Here is a 23153-nt window from a genome sequence, read left to right as displayed (position 1 = left end):
AAATGTAAAAAAAAATCAAACATAGTATTTTAAAAACACCAACAAATAGTCATAACAAATGTTTTAGATAACTTCCATCCGTCCCGGAAGAAAGAATCCTACTCAAACACATCAGATAATACAATGTTTAATTAAGTAAAATCAACACCTAAAATCAACAATAAACAGTAAACAAATAAACAAACCACTTTAATCAGCAATCTAATAATTTCAACCTGTTGATATAAATTTAGTAAAAACTATCCTGATTTTTAACAATCTAAAATCTTTCAAAAGTTAGCGCTGTCTCATCAGCATAAAAATCAAAACAAACTTTTTTCCACTCATATCCACAAAGTTTTCATTCCCCAAAGGTCAATACTGTTCAGCACATACTTTAATGATCTTCCTTCTGTCTGTACAGGGTCTGAAGTTCCAATGTATGCAGATGATACAGTGATAAATTCATGCAAATAACAAACAAACTACACAAGAACTCACTACTATAATGGTTCAGATGACAAACTTGCTCAGAGACTCATGTTTACATATCTCAAAAAAATAAAACACAATCAGCATGTTTCTCAAAAAACAACAACGGATGCCCCTGAGACAGATGTCTATGTATCAGGGGAAAAGCACAAATAACCAAATTTAACCTAGCTAATTTCCCAAAACATATTAAATTGTTTTGACTATAGAGGTAACAAAACTAGAATTAAATTCTATGATTCTCCCCCACTTAACATACTAACTTACTAGTTTGACCAAAGCTTGCTTTTCAACATTAATACCCATTCAGTCTTCTGCCAACAGGCTCTCAAACTACTCAACCTGCAATCAACTTTAATGACCTGACATTGTTCCACATAATGGAAACAGATTATAATGTTAGACTACATGAACTTTCCTGCTCAAATTCACTGGTGTTACCTAAACAATCAAACCAAGATTCAATAACCATCAGAATACATTATCACAATGTTTCCTTACTCACACCTGCATCACTTTCAGCTCAACATATCCTATTTATTTTTTCCCCAGTGGGCAAAAATATATAACCCCTCTCATTTCAACGTTTTTTCATACCTCTATCGTAAGCTTTAAAACCAAACTTTATAACTTCCTCTTCTCTTTCCTCTTCACACTTATGAAATGTCCAAGACTTTAAAAATAACACACTCAGCTCCAAAATGATAACATGTGTCAGTCAATCTATAAGAATGAAAAACATTTCGGTGGGCACCTCTCTATCGCCATTATCTCTCCGCTATTATTTAGAATTTCTTTAATTTAGGCAACTGTCTCCTCTATTGATACAGTCATTTAAATACGACTCAATTCTCAATACATTATTCCAGCAGATAATTTAGTGAACAGACATCGTCTTGCATCAAAATTTGCTTCGTTATTATTTTTAGTTGAATGAATTAGTCTATCAATTTAACCTAAACAATTTACTCACACAGAGTCAACCTACCCCGCTCACGAATGGGTGGGTATCTAATTATATTTCAACACAGAACGCTCCGGCAAATATTACCTAGTGATCCCATCACAAAATACTCACACAGAGTAACCCAGGGCATACCTGGCTAGCACATTTAAAATAATTGGAATTCACCACCTCTGAGGGTCACTTAGACAATAACACAGACACACAGAATTAGGTCCTTCTTCCAATAGGGCTTCACCAAGTACCATGTTTCACACAGAACACAGTTACCCTGGCCCCTCACCCCCACAGACCGCACCAATCCCCACTGTGATCAATTCAGTGTCAGGACAGCTCTTGGTCACTCGCAACCGGACAGTAGCAGAGTATCTTTGAGTCCACAAACTCTCAGATTACTCTCCTCTGACTCGGCCCTGCTTACACCTCCGAGGTGCGCTCCTTACAAAGGAATTCACACTTAGAGTCGCCAAAGTGTGGAACTTTCAAGATGTGGTTCGCTCACCTCTTTAAAAAACCACGAGATGTGGTATTCACTCTGGCTCGCTTCCTCTCAGATCAAAGGTTGGTCCAATCGTGCATGATTTATTTACCATCGTCAGGAACGGTCACCGAGTGAAGATTCATTATCCTATCCTCGTCGCCAAATGTCGTGGAAATTTCCTGTATTACCAAATCACGAGAGAGCAAACCACACACAAGTCAGAGTTATCATAAAGTCCATCTTTAATTATATGAGCTTCACCATATCCCTGTGACTCTCAGATCAATTCAGTGTCTATAAATGAATTCTCTGAGAGTGCCAACTGAGATCCTTTATAGCAAAGACACACCCACCTAAACTCACATGACAAATAACAGATCTTAGGAACATTACACAAAGAACCTTTTACTTGAAAAAAGGAGTATCCTATAGCCAGGCAGCATTAGCTATAAATTATCGTTTAGTTTGCTCTCCTAAAACAAAGTTCTTACCTCGTTCTTGGTACCACTTAGGACCAAAACCTCATCCAATGGCATATATCAATTGTCAATCCTAAATACCATAAAAAATACAACCCCTCCTCGACAAGCTTACGGAGAGGAGTGACTGGCACACAGACATTGTGGAGCCAAGAGATAATTGGTTCCCCCTCAGTCATCCCTTCACAAGGTTTAAAATATGCATTTACATATGAAGACAAGCCTGACCTCTCCCCTCTCTGGGCCCCAAGTAACTTTTTCCACATAAGCATACTTATGAAAATTGATAAAACATCTTATTTATCAATGTTACCTAAATAATTCTGATTCTGCTACCACAACATTCACCCCAGTCTAAGGTTCTGAGTGCTCTGGAGAAAGGTTTTCATCAAGGATCTCTCTGTACTTTTCTCCATTCATATTTTCCTCGATCCTGACTAGTTACACAGTCCCTGCCACTGAAAAACATCCCCACAGCATGATGCTGCCACCACCATACTTCCCGTAGGGATGCTGCAGACATTTTTTGGTACCCTTCCCCAGATCTGTGCCTTGACACAATACTGTCTCTGAGCCCCCAGGACGAATGGCTTGGTTTTGCTCTCGCACTGTCAACTGTGGGACCTCAGGTGTGGCTTGGACTCCAATCAAGTTTTGCTCTCGACAGAGACATGCACTAGGTCTAAAGATTTGGCACTTGGAATTCAGGCCGGCCAAAGAGTTCAATCTTGGTTTCATCAGACCAGAGAATCTTGATCCTCATGTTCTGAGAGTCTTTGAGGGTATTTTCATAAGTATATGTTTTACTGTTTAGAAATGAAATCACTATGTATCTAGTCCTCCCATTTGAATAATTAATTTGAACATATTCGCTTATAACGTATTAAGGAAGTCAAAAGTTTGACTACTGTCACGGATGTCTTAAGAACAGGACCAAGGAGCAGCAGATGTTGTTCCACATATTTATTTCAAAGTGAAACTTTAAGCAAAACATAATAAACGGACATTGAAACATGACTACGTGGTGCACAAACACAAAACAATATCCCACAAAGCAGGTGGGAACAGGGAACTCTTAAGTATGATCCCCAATTAGAGACAATGAACATCAGCTGCCTCTAATTTGGATGCATACCAAGAGCACCAACATAGAAATATATAACCTAGAACGCCCCCTAGTCACGCCCTGACCTACTACACAATAGAGAACCAAGTGCTCTCTATGGTCAGGGCGTGACAACTACATCAAGCTTGCGACTCTACAAACTAATTTGCTGTTTGTTTTGATTGTGTTTTGGGTTATGTTTTGTCCAATAGTAACTGAATGATGACTAGTGTTGTTTTCTTTAACTGAGTAGGTGAGATGTTTCTGATCCCATGATTAAGAAAAATCATGAATAAATCATAAATAATGATGAGTGAGATGCCGTTCAGAGGCGGCAACAAAAAATGGGGGTTATGATTTTTGTGCCTCTGTAAGCTTCTCTCTCATCCTTATTCACAATTCATGATTATTCATATTCATGGAAGCATCCACATGGATGTAAAAGTGTTCAGAAATATCTTCTATTCTTACTTGCAATAAAAGTGACTCCAAAATTTCGCAAGACATGCTGACATTCTGTACTGTCGCATAATATGAAACATTCCATCTCAAATGCTGGAGTATAGAGCCAAATTAAAATGGTTAGCTTCACTGTCCAAATACATATGGAGGGGAGTGTATATGTCCAATAAAAATATATAATAAATAAATAAATAAAGGTCCTGTGAAACCATATCCATCACAAACAAAACTTTTCTCATTTGAATATCATCTTGGGGCGGCAGGGTAGCCTAGTGGTTAGAGCGTTGGTCTTGTAACCGGAAGGTTGCAAGTTCAAACCCCCGAGCTGACAAGGTACAAATCTGTTGTTCTGCCCCTGAACAGGCAGTTAACCCACCATTCCTAGGCCATCATTGGAAATAAGAATTTGTTCTTAACTGACTTGCCTAGTAAAATAAAAATAAAAAAATCTTCAAAATGGCTGCCATATAAGTCTCTTCATTTTCTATCCCTCCCTCAGGTGCACTGGCTGAGGAAACGGAGTCTCCTACATTCCAACAGAATTCCTGAGGAGAGACATTTCCTGACGTTCCCAGGGAACAGGAGCCATGCCATGGTACCTGGCCTCAGACCCTTCTCGGAGTACAGACTTACCGTCAACGTTTTTAACAAAAGGGGCAACGGCCCCAATAGTGACCCCGTCACATTCCAGACTCCAGAAGGAGGTAAATATTTGGCAGAGGAATGTGTGCACTCACAGGTTTACTTCTAGGCATAACAGTACAACAATGCAAACTTTGTGTAGCAGATGTGAGACAGTTAGCTGTGTCCTGTAGTAATAGCCATTGTGCAGTGACATCACCCGCCCTGAGAACTGTGGTGTTGTCACAGAACACAACATGTTACTGTAAGTGTGAGTGTTTGTCTTATACTGTATATTAATACACCATTTGTGTGCCTTGCTGAAAAATGAAGCTCAAAATATGTGAACGCTAAAGCCTATAGATTTCACAGCAAGGTAAGCCTAAGGAGTATGTTCAATACGATTATGACGGATTGTAGGCTGAATGTGTAATGTTTGTTTGTTTTTCGATGTTTTGACAGTTCCCGAACAAGTGCCCATTCTGACAGTGTCAAACGCCCAGAGAGACTCTATCACCCTGGTGTGGGCACCCCCCTTTGAGGCAAACGGCATCCTTACGGGATATCTCCTGCAGTACCAACTCAGTATGTACACACATGACCACCCTAGTATTACTTGATGAGTATGTACTCATATGACCCCTCTAGTATTACTACAGTAGATGAGTATGTACACACAAGTTCACCACAATATTACCAGCTGAATATTACTCTTGACCTACTATTACCTAGCAGTCAGTTTAGACTGGTCATTTACTGTAGTACAGTTTGCTGTTGTTCCAATAGCTGCACTATCAAAACCTGCACTAGATGGTGCTGTTTAAATACTCAATGGTCAATTGGGTTCTCTCTAAAGCTCAATTATTGGTATTGCCCACGGGCAGAGGGTTACCTCTATAGGCATATCAAATGTAGTTGCTGTTTTTCCCCTAATAGAATGGAAACGTTTACTAATTCAAAAGAAGACATGGCTAGTGTTCATATGTCATTAAATGCTTTCTATCACATGGAATTGAAATGAAATCATTCACATCTTATATGAAGAGAACACTTATCTTATGGAGAGAACACTGAGGTAAGAGGCTTTCATCATATTCATTACATTTTCCTTTTACCTGCATTTTTTTTTTTGCCTGACATTTCTGGAGGCATTGTGTGAAATGTTATGGGAGACACTTCCCTGCAGTTGTTCTAGCACCCACTGAGCCAGTCAGGCCTCTGAATGCAGCCAGCATGCCCTTTTCAGTGCTTGTCATCAGATATCAGCATTTCACTGATATTAAAGTACAAGGAGCCAGTGGGAATATAAACATTACAATAGAACTGGTTCAGAGAGCCTAACAGGCTGGCAAATATACAGTATTACAACAACAAAAATAAACAAGGAAATCTTATTAAACCTTACCATTGTATAGAGGTATCTCTTTATGTACATGCTGCTTCAGAGCAACGTCTTTAGGAATAACATGGAAAGGCACTAATACAGAAAAAAGGGAGGCAGTGAATTGTAAGAGCAGTAAAATACTATAACACTAACACTAACATCTCCATTTATTTACCACGAGACCTGACAATGAAAACCTCTGGAGCCTAATTACAGCATATGACTAGGCCCCAGACTCTTAGTCAAGTCTTGTAACTAGAGTCTTGTTTTCCTCGTCAGCTCACAAAAGTCATGACCCGTGTCATGTGAATGTTTGACTGTGAGCTCTGCTCCAGCCTCTCCAAACAAATTTGTATTTTTGTGTATGTGTGTGTGTTTATCTTCTTCTTGGATGGTCCTCTGTACCTCAGTTGGTAGAACATGTCGCTTGCAACGCCAGTATAGTGGGTTTGATTCCTGGGACCACCCATACGTAAAACTCGGGCTCCCGAGTGGCGCAGCGGTCTAAGGCACTGCATCTCAGTGCTAGAGGTGTCACTACAGACCCAGGCTGTATCACAACCGGCCGTGATTGGGGAGTCTCATAGTGCGGCGCATAATTGGCCCAGGGTCATTAGGGTTTGGCCGGGGTAGACCGTCATTGTAAATAAGAATTTGTTCTTCACTGACTTGCCTAGTTAAATAAAGGTTAAATAAAAAATGTAAACAATTATGCACGCATGACTGTAAGTCGCTTTGCATAAAAGCGTCTGCTAAATGGCTTCCATTATTTTCTTCTTCTATAGTAAATGAGACGTTGGCGATGGGGGACATGCAGGAGGTGAACGTCAGCAGTGCCGACACCACCCAGTGGCTCCTGCAGGACCTGGGGGAGATGAGCAAGTACATGTTTTACTTGAGCGCCTGCACCAGGGTGGGTTGCGGACCCCAGCGCATGGAGGAGGGTAGCACGGTCACAGAAGCAAGTGAGTAGCCAATCCACAGGGGGATGGATCATGGTTGAGGGAGTTGATGGCTGTGTTAAACTCATTGATTACTTTACGCTACGGAACAAAACACTACGCAACACAGCTACGGTTGCTTGTAGTAGGTGTCGGTACGCTTGTAGCTCATAACCAAATATAATCTCAGCGACTCTTCAAACAATAATCCAAACAACATTGTTGATTTATTAGAGTCCATAAAATGCTTTTTGTTTGGAAGTAATAATAACTGTGTGATTCTAGGCTATTTTAAAATGGAAAAGTTGGTGAAGTTTTTACAGCTGTTTTCTGCTATCTCACAGTGAGGAAGAATTCTGTTCTATTTTTTGCTGATATGGGCATGAACGCATTCAAGCAACATATCAAACTGGGATAATGTTGTAGGTTACACATTGTTATATCATATTGGGGAGATGTTGGAAGTTAAAAGGCTAGCTTGTTTTTTTTACAACGAACTAGTAGACAAAACAAGGTAATAGTAAATAACCCTAAACTTTCTCCTACAACTGCAGACATGGTTTTGAAATCGCATCCATTCGTGTCAAGCCAAATACAACTACACATGTATAGTTTACACTGTGCAAACAAATATTCAACAACAACTTCAAATCCTTTTGTTGTTTTGTGGTTGACATCTAGATTATGAGACAAACTGTATATTCTGACAACTTTTAGCAAATATCAGGCAGCCACGTTGATGAAGCTGAATGAGAACTCATTGTTGAGACAACCAGTTTTTGAAGTGTTGAAGGTGTTTTGAAGTGTTGACTGCTCCTATTGGGACATTATAGTGTCTGTCATTACTGAACATGGTAGAGTATATAGCTCTGAATGGAGATAAAAGGGCCTATTGGGCACGTGTGCCTTCTGGCCAAGTCAGTCATTGTTATCTACAATAGGCAATAGGGGAGCTGGAACGCAATGAGTTTGGAGACATTGATGGGAGGTGATAGAGAGTATGAAGTTGATACTACATACAATGGAACATTCATGGCACTGTGAGATGCATCCTGGGAATATGGGAAATTGTGGGTTGTGTGTTTTTGTTTCTGTTTGTATTTGAGTGTGGGTGGGTGCCTGTGAGCGAGAGAGAGGATGAGAGAGACTGACATGCGTGAGAGAAAGAAATAAGTGTATGGTACAAAGGAAATAGAAAAAGAGAAACTACTGAGAAACTAAACAAGAACAACAGCTGTGATACAAGGACACAACAGCAGTGATATCAGAACAATGTGTTGGGACTCTTCAACTGGTCTAAAACCATCTATTTTTGTCTGTCTCCTCATGGTGTAGCAAAAAAGTGAGAGAAAAAAAATGTATGTTGCATTTAAGATAGCAAAACCTCCTACCACAAATCCCTTAGAAAAACATTGTATCACCAGAGATTCAATTACACTGAGTGCACAAAACATTAGGAACACCTGCTCTTTCCATAACATTGACTGACTAGGTGAATCCGGGTTAAATCTATGATCCCTTTTTCTTTTTTTAACGATTTCATTTGATATTTTATAAACAATACAAAACATACACTTACTGTACAAACGACTACATTGTACAAACATCAACTACATCACATCTGCCCAGACCCACTTACACACCCACCCTGATCTCCGGCGGCCACATCACTTTCTGCCACATGGCCTGAAACTGGCACCATTTTGTTTCTTTCCGTTGCCCACGCACTTTCAGTATTTAAATATTAAATAATTTGATTTTTCCATTGTGTTAATGATGGCGGGTTTCAAGATGAGTGATGAAGAAAATTGTCCAACCCATCGGGTATCTCACTACACCCCCACATGCCATGTCTTGAAATTTGAAGACAGACGGATCAAAAGCAAGTTTGCATTGTAATACTTCTGACAGCCAACTTTCTAGCTACGCCCACAATTTCCGGACTTTATAATATCATTCCCAGAAAGCATGGATTATTGAGTCATTATTCGTTTTACACTTAAGACCTGACTCTGGCCTTGTGCTGTAGAATTTGTGAATTTTGTCTTTTGTATAATAAATTCTATATACTAGTTTATACTGGATTAAGCTTTAAAATTATCGTTAACTGTAATTTCCTTAGTTATGCTCCAACTTTCCCTCCATCTTGTGCCAGTTCTTCATCAGTTCTTTTTAAGTCTTGGTTCCAATAGTTATATTTTTTGCTAAGAGATTGTCAGTTGGACATGCGCTCTGCAAGGTTTTGTATATCTTCCCTATCATATGAAGATCTTTTCCTGACTCAAATTGTAACGATGTGAGCTGAGAGTCGCGAAGCAAATTCAGGGAGTGAATACATTTAATAAAGGAACGGAACTTTAAAACAAGAAACACGAGCAGCCTGGTGACCTAGAGGCCGGAGAAGGGAGCACACGTGACACAAATAAGATTCCCTCAAGGTTGCTCTGATGTCCAAAAGATTTCAAATCGAAATGTTGTGTTAAGTAACTTTTAAGTTGCATGTATTTGAAAATATCTACATTGTTCAGTCCAAAATTATTTTTTAATTCTGTCATGAAAACAAATGTATTTCCTGTTACCAAGTCATTAATGGTTTCTATGCCTTTAGTTTTCCAATGTGGACAAATTTATCAGTGAATTCTGAAAAGCTATCCAAGTATTGTTCCAAAAGATTGTGTTTTACGGAGTGATATTGATTCTTGTAGAATACTTTAACTTTTCTTTTCATATTTTTTATAATGTTCTTAACTATGACGTTGTTAATGTTCTTAGCTTTATCCTTTGAAAATTTACACGTAAAAAGATTCCCGGGATAAGCATGTGCATCTTCAATATGTACCCATTGTTCCTCTTTATTGCATTTACTGTAACTATACACTGAATCTACAAAACATTAAGATCACCTACTCATTCCATGACATAGACTGACCAGGTGAATCAAATCAAATTGTATAGGTCACATACATTTTTTTAAATTTAACTAGGCAAGACATACACATATTTATCAAACAAAATAAAATTGTATTGGTGACATACACGTGATTAGCAGATGTTATTGCGGGTGTAGCGAAATGCTTGTGCTTATAGCTCCAACAGTGCAGTAATATCTAACAAGTAATATCTAACAAATTACACAACATATACCCATACACCCAAATCTAAGTAGGAATGAATTAAGACTATATACACATGGATGAGCGATGTCAGAGCGGAACGGACTAAGATGCAGTAGAATAGTATAGAAAAAACAGTATATGCATATGAGAGGAGTAATGCAAGATATGTAAGCATTGTTAAGTGAATGAGATGCCGTAGAATAGTTTAGCCTGTCTGGAAGCAAGATGTCAGTCTCAGCGACGTGGCTGGTTTTCCTGACACATGCATCTCATGTCTGAGCCATTGAATTGCGACTCCACTTTATCTCTATACTGACGTTTAGCTTGTTTGATTGCCTTGTGGAGTGAATAACTACACTGTTTATATTACCAGTCGCCTTGCCATTGTTAAAGGCAGTGGTTCGCGCGTTCAGTTTTGAGCGAATGCTACCATCTGTCCACGGTTTCTGGTTAGGATAGGTTTTAAAAGTCATAGTGGGTACTCCTATACACTTCCTTCTCCTATACCATTCCTTATGAACTCAGTCACTGTATCCGTGTATGCGTCTAGATTATTTTTGCATGCTACCTGGAACATATCCCAGTCCACGTGATCAAAACAATCCTCAAATCAAATTTTATTTGTCACATACACATGGTTAGCAGATGTTAATGCAAAATGTTGTAAAAGGAAATTCAGCCATGTCGCCGAGACCGACGTCTTGCTTCCGGACAGGCTAAACTATTCTACGGTATCACATTCACTTAAATAAACAAGGTTAAATAAAAAAATAAAAGTATGTGACCTATACAATTTGATTTGAATCACCTGGTCAGTCTATGCCATGTTGTAGTGAAATGCTTGTGCTTCTAGTTCCAACAGTGCAGTAATATCTAACAATTAATCAAACAATTCCTCAACAACTACCTAATACACACAAATCTAAAGGAGTGAATGAGAATATGTAAATGTAAGTATATGGATGAGCGATGGTCGAGCAGCATAGGCAAAGTGAAATAGATCGTATAAAATACAGTATATACTTGTGATATGAGTAGTGTAAGATATGTAAGCATTTTTAAAGTGGCATTATTTGGAGTGGCATTGTATATAGTGACTAGTGATCAATTTATTAAAGTGGCCAGTGATTGGGTCTCAATGTAGTGATTAGTGATTGCTGTTTAGCAGTCTGGTGGCCTTGAGATAGAAGCTGCTTTTCAGTCTCTCGGTCCCAGCTTTGATGGGACTGAAAGCGTGGATTCCGATTGGTCAGACCAGCATTGAATAGTACAAAGCACGGGCACTTCCTGTTTGAGTTTCTGCCTATAAGACGGGAGGAGCAAGATGGATTTGTGGTCAGATTTGCCAAAAGGAGGGCTGGGTGGTCCTTGTAATCATCCGGAAGTTTGAATAGCAATGGTCGAGAGTCTTAGTAGTGCGAGTAGGACAGTCAATATGTTGGTAGAATTTCGGCAGCCTAGTCCTCAGATTTGCTTTGTTAAAATCCCCAGCTACAATAAATGCAGCCTCAGGATATGTTGTTTCCAGTTTGCATAAAGTTCAGTGAAATTCTTTGAGGGCCTCGATGTCTCTCTGGAAAAAATCCTTGCTCTAAGCTCATCAACTTTATTATCCAAAGATTGAACATTAGCGAGTAATATACTCGGAAGCGGTGGGTAGTGTGTGCGCCTCCTAAATCGAACTAGCATGCCGCCTCGAGTCCCTCTCCTCCGCCGGCGATGTTTTGGGTTGGCCTCTGGAATAAGTTCAATTGCTCTGATGAGAGTGAACAAAGGATCGGCTCCAGGGAAGTCGTATTCCTGGTCATAATGCTGGTAGTTCTGGTGAGTTACCACCGCTCTAATATCCAATAGTTCTTCCCGGCTGTATGTAATGACACAAAACATTTCCTGAGCTAATAAAAGTTTTCTAAGAGCAAGTTGCAATGCTGCCATCTCTGTCGGCACCATCTTAAACACATCTTAGTATGTGTACAGTGGGGCAAAAAAGTATTTAGTCAGCCACCAATTGTGCAAGTTCTCCCACTTAAAAATACGAGAGAGGCCTGTAATTTTCATCATAGGTACACTTCAACTATGACAGACAAAATGAGAAATGAGAATGAATGAGAATGAGAAAGAAATCCAGAAAATCACATTGTAGGATTTTTTATGACTTTATTTGCAAATTATGGTGGAAAATAAGTATTTGGTCACCTACAAACAAGCAAGATTTCTGGCTCTCACAGACCTGTAACTTCTTCTTTAAGAGGCTCCTCTGTCCTCCACTCGTTACCTGTATTAATGGCACCTGTTTGAACTTGTTATCAGTATAAAAGATACCTGTCCACAACCTCAAACAGTCACACTCCAAACTCCACTATGGCCAAGACCAAAGAGCTGTCAAAGGGCACCAGAAACAAAATTGTACACCTGCACCAGGTTGGGAAGACTGAATCTGCAATAGGTAAGCAGCTTGGTTTGAAGAAATCAACTGTGGGAGCAATTATTAGGAAATGGAAGACATACAAGACCACTGATAATCTCCCTCGATCTGGGGCTCCACGCAAGATCTCACCCCGTGGGGTCAAAATGATCACAAGATCGGTGAGCAAAAATCCCAGAACCACACGGGGGGACCTAGTGAATGACCTGCAGAGAGCTGGGACCAAATGAACAAAGCCTACCATCAGTAACACACTACGCCGCCAGGGACTCAAATCCTGCAGTGCCAGACGTGTCCCCCTGCTTAAGCCAGTACATGTCCAGGCCCATCTGAAGTTTGCTAGAGAGCATTTGGATGATCCAGAAGAAGATTGGGAGAATGTCATATGGTCAGATGAAACCAAAATATAACTTTTTGGTAAAAACTCAACTCGTCGTGTTTGGAGGACAAAGAATGCTGGGTTGCATCCAAACCTACTGTGATGTATGGGGGTGGAAACATCATGCTTTGGGGCTGTTTTTCTGCAAAGCGACCAGGATGACTGATCCGTGTAAAGGAAAGAATGAATGGGGCCATGCGTCGTGAGATTGAGTGAACACCTCCTTCCATCAGCAAGGGCATTGAAGATGAAACGTGGCTGGGTCTTTCAGCATGACAATGATCCCAAACACACCGCCCGGGCAACGAAGGAGTGACTTCGTAAGAAGCATTTCAAGGTCCTGGAGTGGCCTGGCCAGTCTCCAGATCTCAACCCCATAGAAAGTCTTTGGAGGGATTTGAAAGTCCGTGTTGCCCAGCAACAGCCCCAAAACATCACTGCTCTAGAGGAGATCTGCATGGAGGAATGGGCCAAAATACCAGCAACAGTGTGTGAAAACCTTGTGAAGACTTACAGAAAACGTTTGACCTCTGTCATTGCCAACAAAGTTGTAACGGTTTTCTTGAGTTGAAGGAGAGGCGGACCAAAACGCAGCATGGTTTCTATTCATGGTTCTTTAATAAAGCAACTCACATGAACAAACTAACAAAACAAGAACCGTGAAAACCTAAACAGCCCTATCTGGTGCAAACACAGAGACAGGAACAATCACCCACAAAACCCAACACAAAACAGGCTACCTAAATATGGTTCCCAATCAGAGACAATGACTAACACCTGCCTCTGATTGAGAACCATATCAGGCCAAACATAGAAATAGACAAACCAGACACACAACATAGAATGCCCACCCAGCTCACGTCCTGACCAATACTAAAACAAGGAAAACACACACGAATGATGGTCAGAACGTGACAAAAGTGTAAATAACAAAGTATTGAGATAAACTTTTATTGACCAAATACTTATTTTCCACCATAATTTGCAAATAAATTCATTCAAAATCCTACAATGTGATTTTCTGGATTTTTTCTTCTCATTTTGTCTGTCGTAGTTGAAGTGAACATATGATGAAAATTACAGGCCTCTCTCAACATGTTAAGTGGGAGAACTTGCACAATTGGTGGCTGACTAAACACTTTTTTGCCGCACTGTATGTGATATTTAGAATCCAGGTGAAAGCTACGATCCCTTATTAATGTCACTTGTTAAATACACTTCAATCATTGTAAATAAAAGGAAGGAAACAGGTTAAATAAGTATTTTTAAGGCTTGACACAATTGAGACATGGATTGTGTATGTGTGCAATTCAGAGTGTGAATTGGCAAGACAAAAAATGTAAGTGCCTTTGAATGGGGTATGATAGTGGTGTCAAGCGCACCGGTTTGTGTCAAGAACTGCAACGCTTCTGTTTTTCACGCTCAACAGTTTTCTGTGTGAATCAAGAATGGTCCACCACTCAAAGGACATCCAGCCAACTGTGGGAAGCATTGGAGTCAAAATGGGCCAGCCCCAAAGAATTGACGCTGTTCTGAGGGCAAAAGGGGGTGCGACTCAATATTTGCAAGGTTTTCCAAATGTTTGGTATACTCAGTGTATAAGCTCTTCATAAAGCACATTTCATAATTTCACTTGTTTTGAAAAGATCAATACCTGGCTTTATTGTTGTGCTTTGTGTATCCCTTGCATATGTCTGACTGATTAAAAATTTACCATTTGGCTGTCATCATCATTGATATATGATGGTTGTAGTTTTTGTGTTGCGCGTGTATGTATGTGTGTGTGTACGTGCGTGCATGCATCGGTGCTTACGTACACATGTATGGTATTTGGTGTTTGACTGTGCCTGGAGACTAGCTTTCCTCATGTTTGCGATGTGGTGCCTTATTTGAACTCTTCTCCCTCTGAAGATTTCTCCTCCATTCCAGCTGTGGCACCCACTGAGAGGACTATGTATCCATAGGCTTCCTGGATAGAATTCCAAACACAGATAGTGGTAGTTGTGGTAGTAGTACCTTACCGGAAATCTACTTAAAAATGCGTTGGAAATACATGAATTACACAATAACACGGTTGATTGTAACACATTGAATTATAACATGTTGAATGTAAAAGGCATTCTACCCTATCTTTGCTTCAACAATTACCTTAAAAGCTATAGTTTGGTGTGGATTTTTAGATCCTTATTACATTTCAAATGTTTTGGAAATAGTTTATGAAGTCATTTCCCATGCCATTGGAACATGTTAGAATTGCAAACGGAATGTGTTAATTGTGTGGGATATTTTGATAGGTTAGTAGTGTGATGATCATTGCCCTAACATTAGTAACAGTATACCAGTGGTGTCATGCCCATCGAAACTAAAGAGGCACATGCCCCCTTCCCAGCGGGCAGAACGGGTTGAAATTATGTCATTAGAATCTGTTTTACAGTAATTTTGACATCATTTCAACCAGCTTTGCTCACTAGGCTAATTCTGGGATTTAGGCTTGTAATTCCAAATAAGATATGGAATTAATGCAAAAATGTAGTGGCCCTTCAAAAGAATGTGTTGAATGACGCCACTATAGTATACAGTAGTGGTAGCAGCGTCATTTTTAACCATAAATAGGCATTTGTAATTGGTGGCGAGATGTCAATTTGTAGAGCCTGGGCACAATTGTTTCAGCATTCAATAACACTACATTGATACCTAGCACTGAACCTACCATTAGTAGACCTCCGTTGTAAATGTTGACAAAGTACAATTTGAAATGGGTCATTACGTAAACAAGACCATTGTAGAAATTTAGAAACTGTTTCAATGGGTACACTGGAACTTGAGGTGCGTCTTTCATTTCAGGGCATAACTGCTCTCTCATTCCTCCCAGCTCGATTCCTGTGAATGCAACTCCTTCCTCCTTAGGTATACTACCTACTCACACTTCTAATATGATGCTCCTTTGTTTTTTGCTATATTTCTATTATGATGAATTTTCCACTCTGTGTCTCTGACAACAATACAATTTCCAGACATTAAGTAGTCGGATCTATTTAGATATTATTGCATGTGGGATGTCATAAATGGCAGCTCAGAAGACTTGCCTAAGTTATATATCTCCCTGTACACCAAATCCAATTCCACACAATCAAGTAGAGGATGCCTGCCTTGCTTTCTAACAGTCTCCTTGAAGGGTGCCTAGTGGCTGCAGTGTTCTTTACTTGGGGGATCCGATTTGGCTTCACTAATCCTCTCTTCCCTGCCTCTCTTTTCTTTCCCCTTCCTTTCTTCTCTCTTTATCAGTCCCAGCCCTGTTTAACATAAGCTCTTATGTGAGTGACACCTTTGTAGAAATCAGCTGGACTGCCGGGGACGAGCAACAGGACTCTCAGCTTTATGTCGCTTATATGAATAACCGTAAGCTACTCTCTAACCCCCACAGCTTTTTTAAAAAGTAGCTCATTGCTAGTGTATTACTCTTTTTTTTAATGGACGCATGTAGTTATATGTCATAAGTAGGGCTGTTACGGTGACCATATTACCGCCACACCGGCGGTCACGAGTCATGATGGTAGTCAAATTCCATGTGACCGTTTAGTAACGGTAATTAGGCTTCTCCAAGCTTTGATGCTGCTGATGGTCATTAGTAGCTTACTGAACTGGCGAACTACTCTATTGTCCCTCTAATCACTCTGACATCAATGCAAATGTAATCAAAAATCGAATCAAACACTTCATGAGCGCCTATGAGCTAATGTTGCTCAACATTTTCTGTTAAATGAACTAGTGTAGCTCAAAGCTATATGGCATAGCCAGATCAGGACCTAACATAAGGACCATGCAGAGTATGCTATTCTGTTCTTCTGAAATAGACTACATTTTCTTCATATCTTTAGACCTGTCTAAAATAAATACTGGATTTATTGTGATGGTGTAGGCTATATTGCATGGATTTATTTGACTTTTTAAAATGTAGATGTTCCAAAGGTCTGCATCAGTAACTTGTAGGCTATGTGTGGAAGACAGGAGATGCTAAATGTGTTTATGTTAATTAACGGTCAATTACAGTGAGACCAGTAGTTTTTTGCTTGACAATCAGCAGCTGACAAAATTTCATGACCACCACAGCCCTAGTTATAAGGATATATAAGGCTTGACTGTACTGTATGCACAAACTGACTGCTATTGCATTTCAGTAACTTACAATTATTTATACTTTGTTTCCATTATCTGAAATGTAAACAATGTATTTTTCAGTGTTGTTGTCGTAGAAGTAGCGTTTAGCATGGTGATAGTCCTTACCATGTGCTGCTAGCCTGACTAATAACACCTGATGGTTGTGCGAATCCTGTAGGTGAAGGTACTTGGAGGATTTCAGAAGCAGTAAACACTTCTAAGAATTTCCACTTGATTGACGGGCTGGAGCCTGGGACGGTGTACACTGTGCGTCTCTTGGCTAAGTCACGGCTCGATAATGCTAGTATTTTCGAAGACGTTATACAGACCAGGGTTAAAGGTAAGAGAGAATAGTCCCAAGTGGTGCAATTGGTAGCCATCAACTGTCCATTCCACTCACAACAACAGAATACCAGATTGACAAGCATTTATCGACAATTATCGACAGCGTCTGTGGTGAGATGTGTTTTTATTTCCTGTGTCCTTCATTTTATATTATTTTATAAGTGATTGACAAATGTTACCAGGGGAAAGTGAAACAATCAAACAATAGGGGATATCATTGTACTCTGGAGGTCTATTGAGAAAAAAAGTTATTTTCATGACCTCAACGGACTTCCATATGGTTCACATGCCAATCTGTTTTCTAATGTACTCGTTGTTATATGAGTTGTTTAGTGCATGGGGCAAACTAACCTCATTTGTCTGTTTGGGGTGGGTTAGGTTTGGCCAGTCTTCACTTGGGAGTTTCCACCCAGGGGTGGTTCATCGGGATGATGTGCGCTGTGGCTCTCCTCACCCTCACCGTGCTCATCGCATGCTTCGTGACCCGCAACAAGGGTGGCAAATACGCAGGTACGCCACCTCACCCAAACATGTCTTCCAGTGTCCAAGGTCAGTTTTGTCTTTGAACTTCGCTGGTTTTGGCATCTATTTAATTCGATTGAGGAAATAAATTGCTTTTCAACTCGTCAACTGAACATTAACCTATTGTTTTCAATGGTGATTTTTGTATTTATTCACAAATTGAATGCCTGTTTATTTCCTGATTTGAGTGAAATAAAATGGACCCCGAACCTGGCCAACAGCTTCAGCTTTGTTGTAGTGAGGTGCGTACTGGCGGCAGAGAAGTCAGGCGCAGGAGAGCAAAAACTGATTTACAACGGTGTCGTTTAATATCCATAAACCACCGTCAACAGAACAATACAAATAAATGGGTCAAACAAAACTTGGTAATACCAGCATACCGTGCACAAGCACTACAAGAAAACAATTATGGACAAGGACATGGGGGGAGAACAGAGGGTTAAATACACAACATGTAATTGATGGAATTGGAACCAGGTGTGATGGAAGACAAGACAAAACCAATGGAAAATGAAAAGTGGATCAGCGATGGCTAGAAGGTCAGCGACTTCAACTGCCGAACACCGCCCGAACTAGGAGAGGGACCAACTTCGGCGGAAGTTGTGACGTGTGGGAATGCTCTTTGCATAACGTGCATGCCAATCAGTCCATGCATGTGGGAAATCAGACAAAGCCCATTCAACCCTGTGTGTGAAACATCGGCAAGGTGCTAGAGGCCTTCTTTCCTTCCCTTCTTTCCTTCCCTCCTCTCTGTGCTGTGGCCCTCGTGTCCCAGCCCGGCACCGCTGATTACTGGGATTGTCAAAAAGACAGGTTGGAATCAGTCAGCTTTGTTCCCCTTCTCCGCCTTCACCTGGACCCGGCCCCGGCTCTTCTCGAGCCTTTGTGCACCCGTCTCGGCCTCACAAAGGTGTTGCTGTCTCACCCGCTCTCTTTCGCTCTCATCATTTCCGCCTGTGGGAGCTGTTAACATGAACACTGAATATTTCATCACCCCTGTATTCCCTCCTTTACTTGTCCTGATGCTTTTCATGAAACCCCTCTCCTTTGTATCTATCAAAAGCCCCTTTATTTTTTTATCATATTTACACATAGAGCAGTTGGAAATCGCTTTGAACAGACGCACAAAAGAGCACTCAGGATGGTTGAGGAGATATTTTTGGTCATTTGAGATGTTTGTTGTTCATATCCTTCTGTGGTTTCTACTGAGAGAATTACACATTTGTGTTACATACGTGTTGTAAAATAAAGGACACACTAACATAAAGTGCCATAATAGGGTGTCGGGCCACCACGAGCTGCCAGAACAACATCAATGCGCCTTGGAATAGATTCTACAAAGTGTCTGGATCTCTATTGGAGGGATGCGACACCATTCTTCCACAAGAAAATCCCATAATTTTGTGTTTGGTTGATTGTGGTGGAAAACGCTGTCTCAGGCACCACTCCAGAATCTCCCATAACTTTCAATTGGGTTGAGATCTGGTGACTGAGACGGCCATGGCATATGGTTTACGTTGGGTTTCATGCTCATCTAACCATTCAATGACTACTTGTGGACTGGGGCATTGTCATCCTGAAGGAGACTACTACCATCAGTATAGAAATTCTTCATCATAGGTTGAAGGTGATCACTCAGAATGGCTATTTATTGGTATTTTTGTTTACTTTTTGTTTGCCCTCTTGAGTGGACCTGCGACCCACACTATACCAGCTCAAACAACTGAAATGTTTCCTTTATCTTGGCCTACAGTAGAACCCTTATTGAATGGTTCTTCATATAACCGTCTATGAAGGGTTCTACCAAAAACCTTTTCATCTCTAACATACAGTATATTTTTACAGGGTTCTAAGAAGAACCTTTCAAAGATAAAATGGTTCTCATAGAGAACTCTTCATAGAGAGTTCTAGGAAGAACCTTTAGATGATAAAAGGGTGATTAGTAGAACCATTTATAGAAGATTCTAGGAAGAACCCTTCATACAGTAGAGGGTTCTAGGTTGAACCCTCTGAAAAGGGTTTACCTAGCACCAAAAAGGGTTCACCTATCGAGACAAGCTGAAGAACCCTATATGGTTCAACTAAGCAGAGTACCTTTCAGGGATGGAATGCAATCAAACATGTACTCCTGAAAACCACACTGACTCTTCCTGGTACATGTCATTTGATCAACCAAAATAATACTGTTTTGTACTGAAGGTAGGACCTGCTTTTTCTCCATGCAGGGACAATGTTACTTTCTCACAACCGGGATCTGCCACAGTGTCGTTTTGAATGATGTCCGGTTACATTTTCTATTAACCTTGATGCTTTATACACTATAATAAATGTTGCTAATCTTTATAAATGGTAATGCTTATCAATGTTTATGATTATATAATGAGGAACTATTTATCAATTATTTATACATTTTTCATGAAAATGTTGTGAAGTGTTACAACAATCTCCTTCCCTTAAATGTAATTGAATGAAAACATTCTAAGAGTCTGTATAGAGCTTTCTGGTACTAGGCTAATAGAACATGTTTCAATCTTGCAGTAAAGGAAAAGGAGGATCTCCACCCTGAAGTTGAGTCCCAGGGCATGAATGATGACACATTCTGTGATTACAGGTGAGCCATTTGCTATTGTTCTTGAGAATGGTGAGATTTAATATGGAAGTGCTTACATTGACAGCAATATGTATTTTCACTATAATGTATTTATGATTGAGCTTTGTGGCAATGAGATTAGAGGAACTTCCGTACTTTTCATGATTTTCTTACTGTACATCTCTCTTGTCCCGAAAGAAAACCTTATATGCATGCGCTTTTCTTGGATCAGCACAGAAATGAAAGCAGCTAAGTAAACAAAAAATGTAGGTATTTGTTGTCCTTAAATTGATATGGTACTGTAGAGTAGGATATTGTGTACAGTATATGTTTTGTCAATGTGTGTCTGGGTGGGTGCATGTGCACTTCCGTAAAATCTCAAACACATTTGTTGTACGTGGCTCCCTATGTAGTAGATGTGCTTTAAAACATGATTTATTCTGAGACATGTAGGACAAAAGACTTCCTTCAAAGCTGGAAAAAAAACCAAAGTCATCAAAAATCAGTGATGTACTTCCATCTCTCTCATGTCTGTGTGACCACGCAGTGCCCAGTTAACTCCTCTCTCATAGAGAGCAAGGCGCTGCAGCTGAGGTCGAGGAGGAAGTTGGATTCAGATCAGAGCCCAAAATGAACCCGAGACTCTAGCAGCAACTCTGCAGTAATTTTATCACTGTATGGTGATGTCACAGCTTAGCTATAACGATTGTCTTCCTCTTCTGATGAGGAATAAGAAGGATCGGACCAAAATGCAGCGTGGTACGTGTCCATGATAACTTTAATAACTCAGAACGAGAAAATACCAAAAGAACAAAGTGCAGGAAAGAAATGAAAATTGAAACAGTCCCGTATGGTGCAAACACAGAAACGGAAAACAACTACCCACAAATCATAGTGGGAAAACAGGCTGCCTAAGTATGGTTCTCAATCAGAGACAACGATTGACAGCTGCCTCTGATTGGGAACCATACCAGCCCAAAACCAGAAATACAAAAACATAGAACAACACATAGAATGCCTACCCCAACTCACGCCCTGACCAAACTAAAATAGAGACAAAAAAGGAACTAAGGTCAGGACGTGACAATAGCTGTGTTCGAATACTCATACTAACCGTACTATTTGTGACATGAATTGAGTAAATAGTATGCCTATTGGTAATAGTATGGATATAGTTAGTATGCCAAATGTTCCTGGATGCCGTACTAAACTTGACAAAATACGAACTATACACGCATTGGACACTATTTCCGTACTTTTAGGGCCCATAATGCAATTCTTCAGAAAATGGCCGTGGCTTCACAACGTTTTCAGATTTGACGAAATTGGCAGAAAATATGCAGCCAAAGTCCGACGAGCGAAAACATATTCATTGAACTAACTAATGACAAATGTTAAGAAAATGTTGGGCAGTGTAATAAAGTAATGACTTTTCAATCCTTACGAGCCGCATAGCATTACAGCAGTATGTACTAGTATGTTAGTTAGTTACCTAACGTTAGTTGGATACTAATACATCAAACTTGCCAGGCAGTATATTAACTATATGCTATCTAAAGTTTATTGACTTGATTATTCACATTCTTAGCTAAGTGGTATAGTTGTTGTCCGTTTCAATGGACATTGTTAATTCATTGTTAAATCATCAATGCTCTGGATAACATAACAGCCTAACCAGCTCTGCTATGGTGAGTAAAATGGTCATCGTGAGGTGTGTCATTTGTGTCTGGAAGTAGCTAGCCAACGTTAGCCAGTTAGCTTGGGTGCTTGACAGCCGTTGAACGCTCGGATCAACCCTACTCCTCGGCCTCCGAATTTACAGTCTGACAACGCTCTGGATTTACGAACACCGAGAGCGCACTCCGGCACTGCAGATTGAATTTACGGACACTCACAAAATCGTAAAATGTTTAGCTAGTCATTTGTTATGCTAAAAAGCTAGCAAGAGGTTCCATAGCAACAGCATCAACGTCCGGTACACAGGTGAAGCTCTAGTATGCTCAACTAAAATAATATTGTTAGTTTACAGTATACTAAAATGAACTAATAGTATGCAGTATATACTCATTAATTATGTAGTATACAGTAGGTTTAGTATGGGTATTCGAACACAGCCCATGATGGGTCGCACCGGCTGCCGCACTTCACCAATAAACATAACACTTAGTGTTATATAGGCACTTGTTTGCCAGCTCTGATGTAGAAAAAAGAAAGAGAGATTGGTAGCAATTCAAATGAGGCCAGTGTAAACTGAAACATTACCTAATATCATACAGATATGAGAAGATTAATGTTGGATGATTTAATAGATTATTGAAAATGATTTCTTAAAGGCCTGATATGTAAATCTTCACAACTATATATTTTAAATGCTTCCCCTAATCAATTGTCTCATGTTTGTGTTGACTATTCAGTATGTACAACCATTTGATAAATTATCTTATCACACTGAATTATGAATGCTAAATGGGACAGAGATAATGTAGCGTAATACCACATATTGATGGTCCTGGGCTTTAGTGAGGGTGATAAGAAATCCTTGGTACTGAGGTGACCCTTTGTCTTGTCGAGAGACACCTGCAAGCTGGCCATGTGCCCAGTCTTAAATTGGCATCTAATCTCCTTGGCCCCGGCGTGCTCCCCTGGGAATACCAGGAATGACAGGCTGTTTGTCTGGGATTGCATATGGCCACTCTGTACGGAATGAGCA

General features: G+C 40.0%; 1 protein-coding gene across 5 annotated transcripts in view; it reads left to right on the top strand.

Annotated features, from left to right (window-relative positions):
* The window catches only part of chl1a (cell adhesion molecule L1-like a), a 147629-nt gene that overhangs the window by 111757 nt on the left and 12719 nt on the right, over positions 1-23153 (top strand). For 4 of the 5 annotated variants that reach the window (XM_024375645.2, XM_024375647.2, XM_024375643.2 and 1 more), the window contains 5 exons: positions 4462-4666; positions 5046-5168; positions 6753-6932; positions 17710-17880; positions 20392-20464. In XM_024375645.2, coding sequence (XP_024231413.1) covers positions 4462-4666; positions 5046-5168; positions 6753-6932; positions 17710-17880; positions 20392-20464 — 752 coding nt within the window. The remainder of the gene's footprint in view (positions 1-4461; positions 4667-5045; positions 5169-6752; positions 6933-17709; positions 17881-20391; positions 20465-23153) is intronic. The other variant, XM_024375646.2, reaches the window with a different exon arrangement.

Source organism: Oncorhynchus tshawytscha, linkage group LG16, assembly GCF_018296145.1.
Source record: "Oncorhynchus tshawytscha isolate Ot180627B linkage group LG16, Otsh_v2.0, whole genome shotgun sequence".
NCBI lineage: Eukaryota > Metazoa > Chordata > Actinopteri > Salmoniformes > Salmonidae > Oncorhynchus > Oncorhynchus tshawytscha.
Note: the sequence above shows the minus strand (reverse complement) of the source record. Positions and strands in the feature narration are given on the sequence as shown.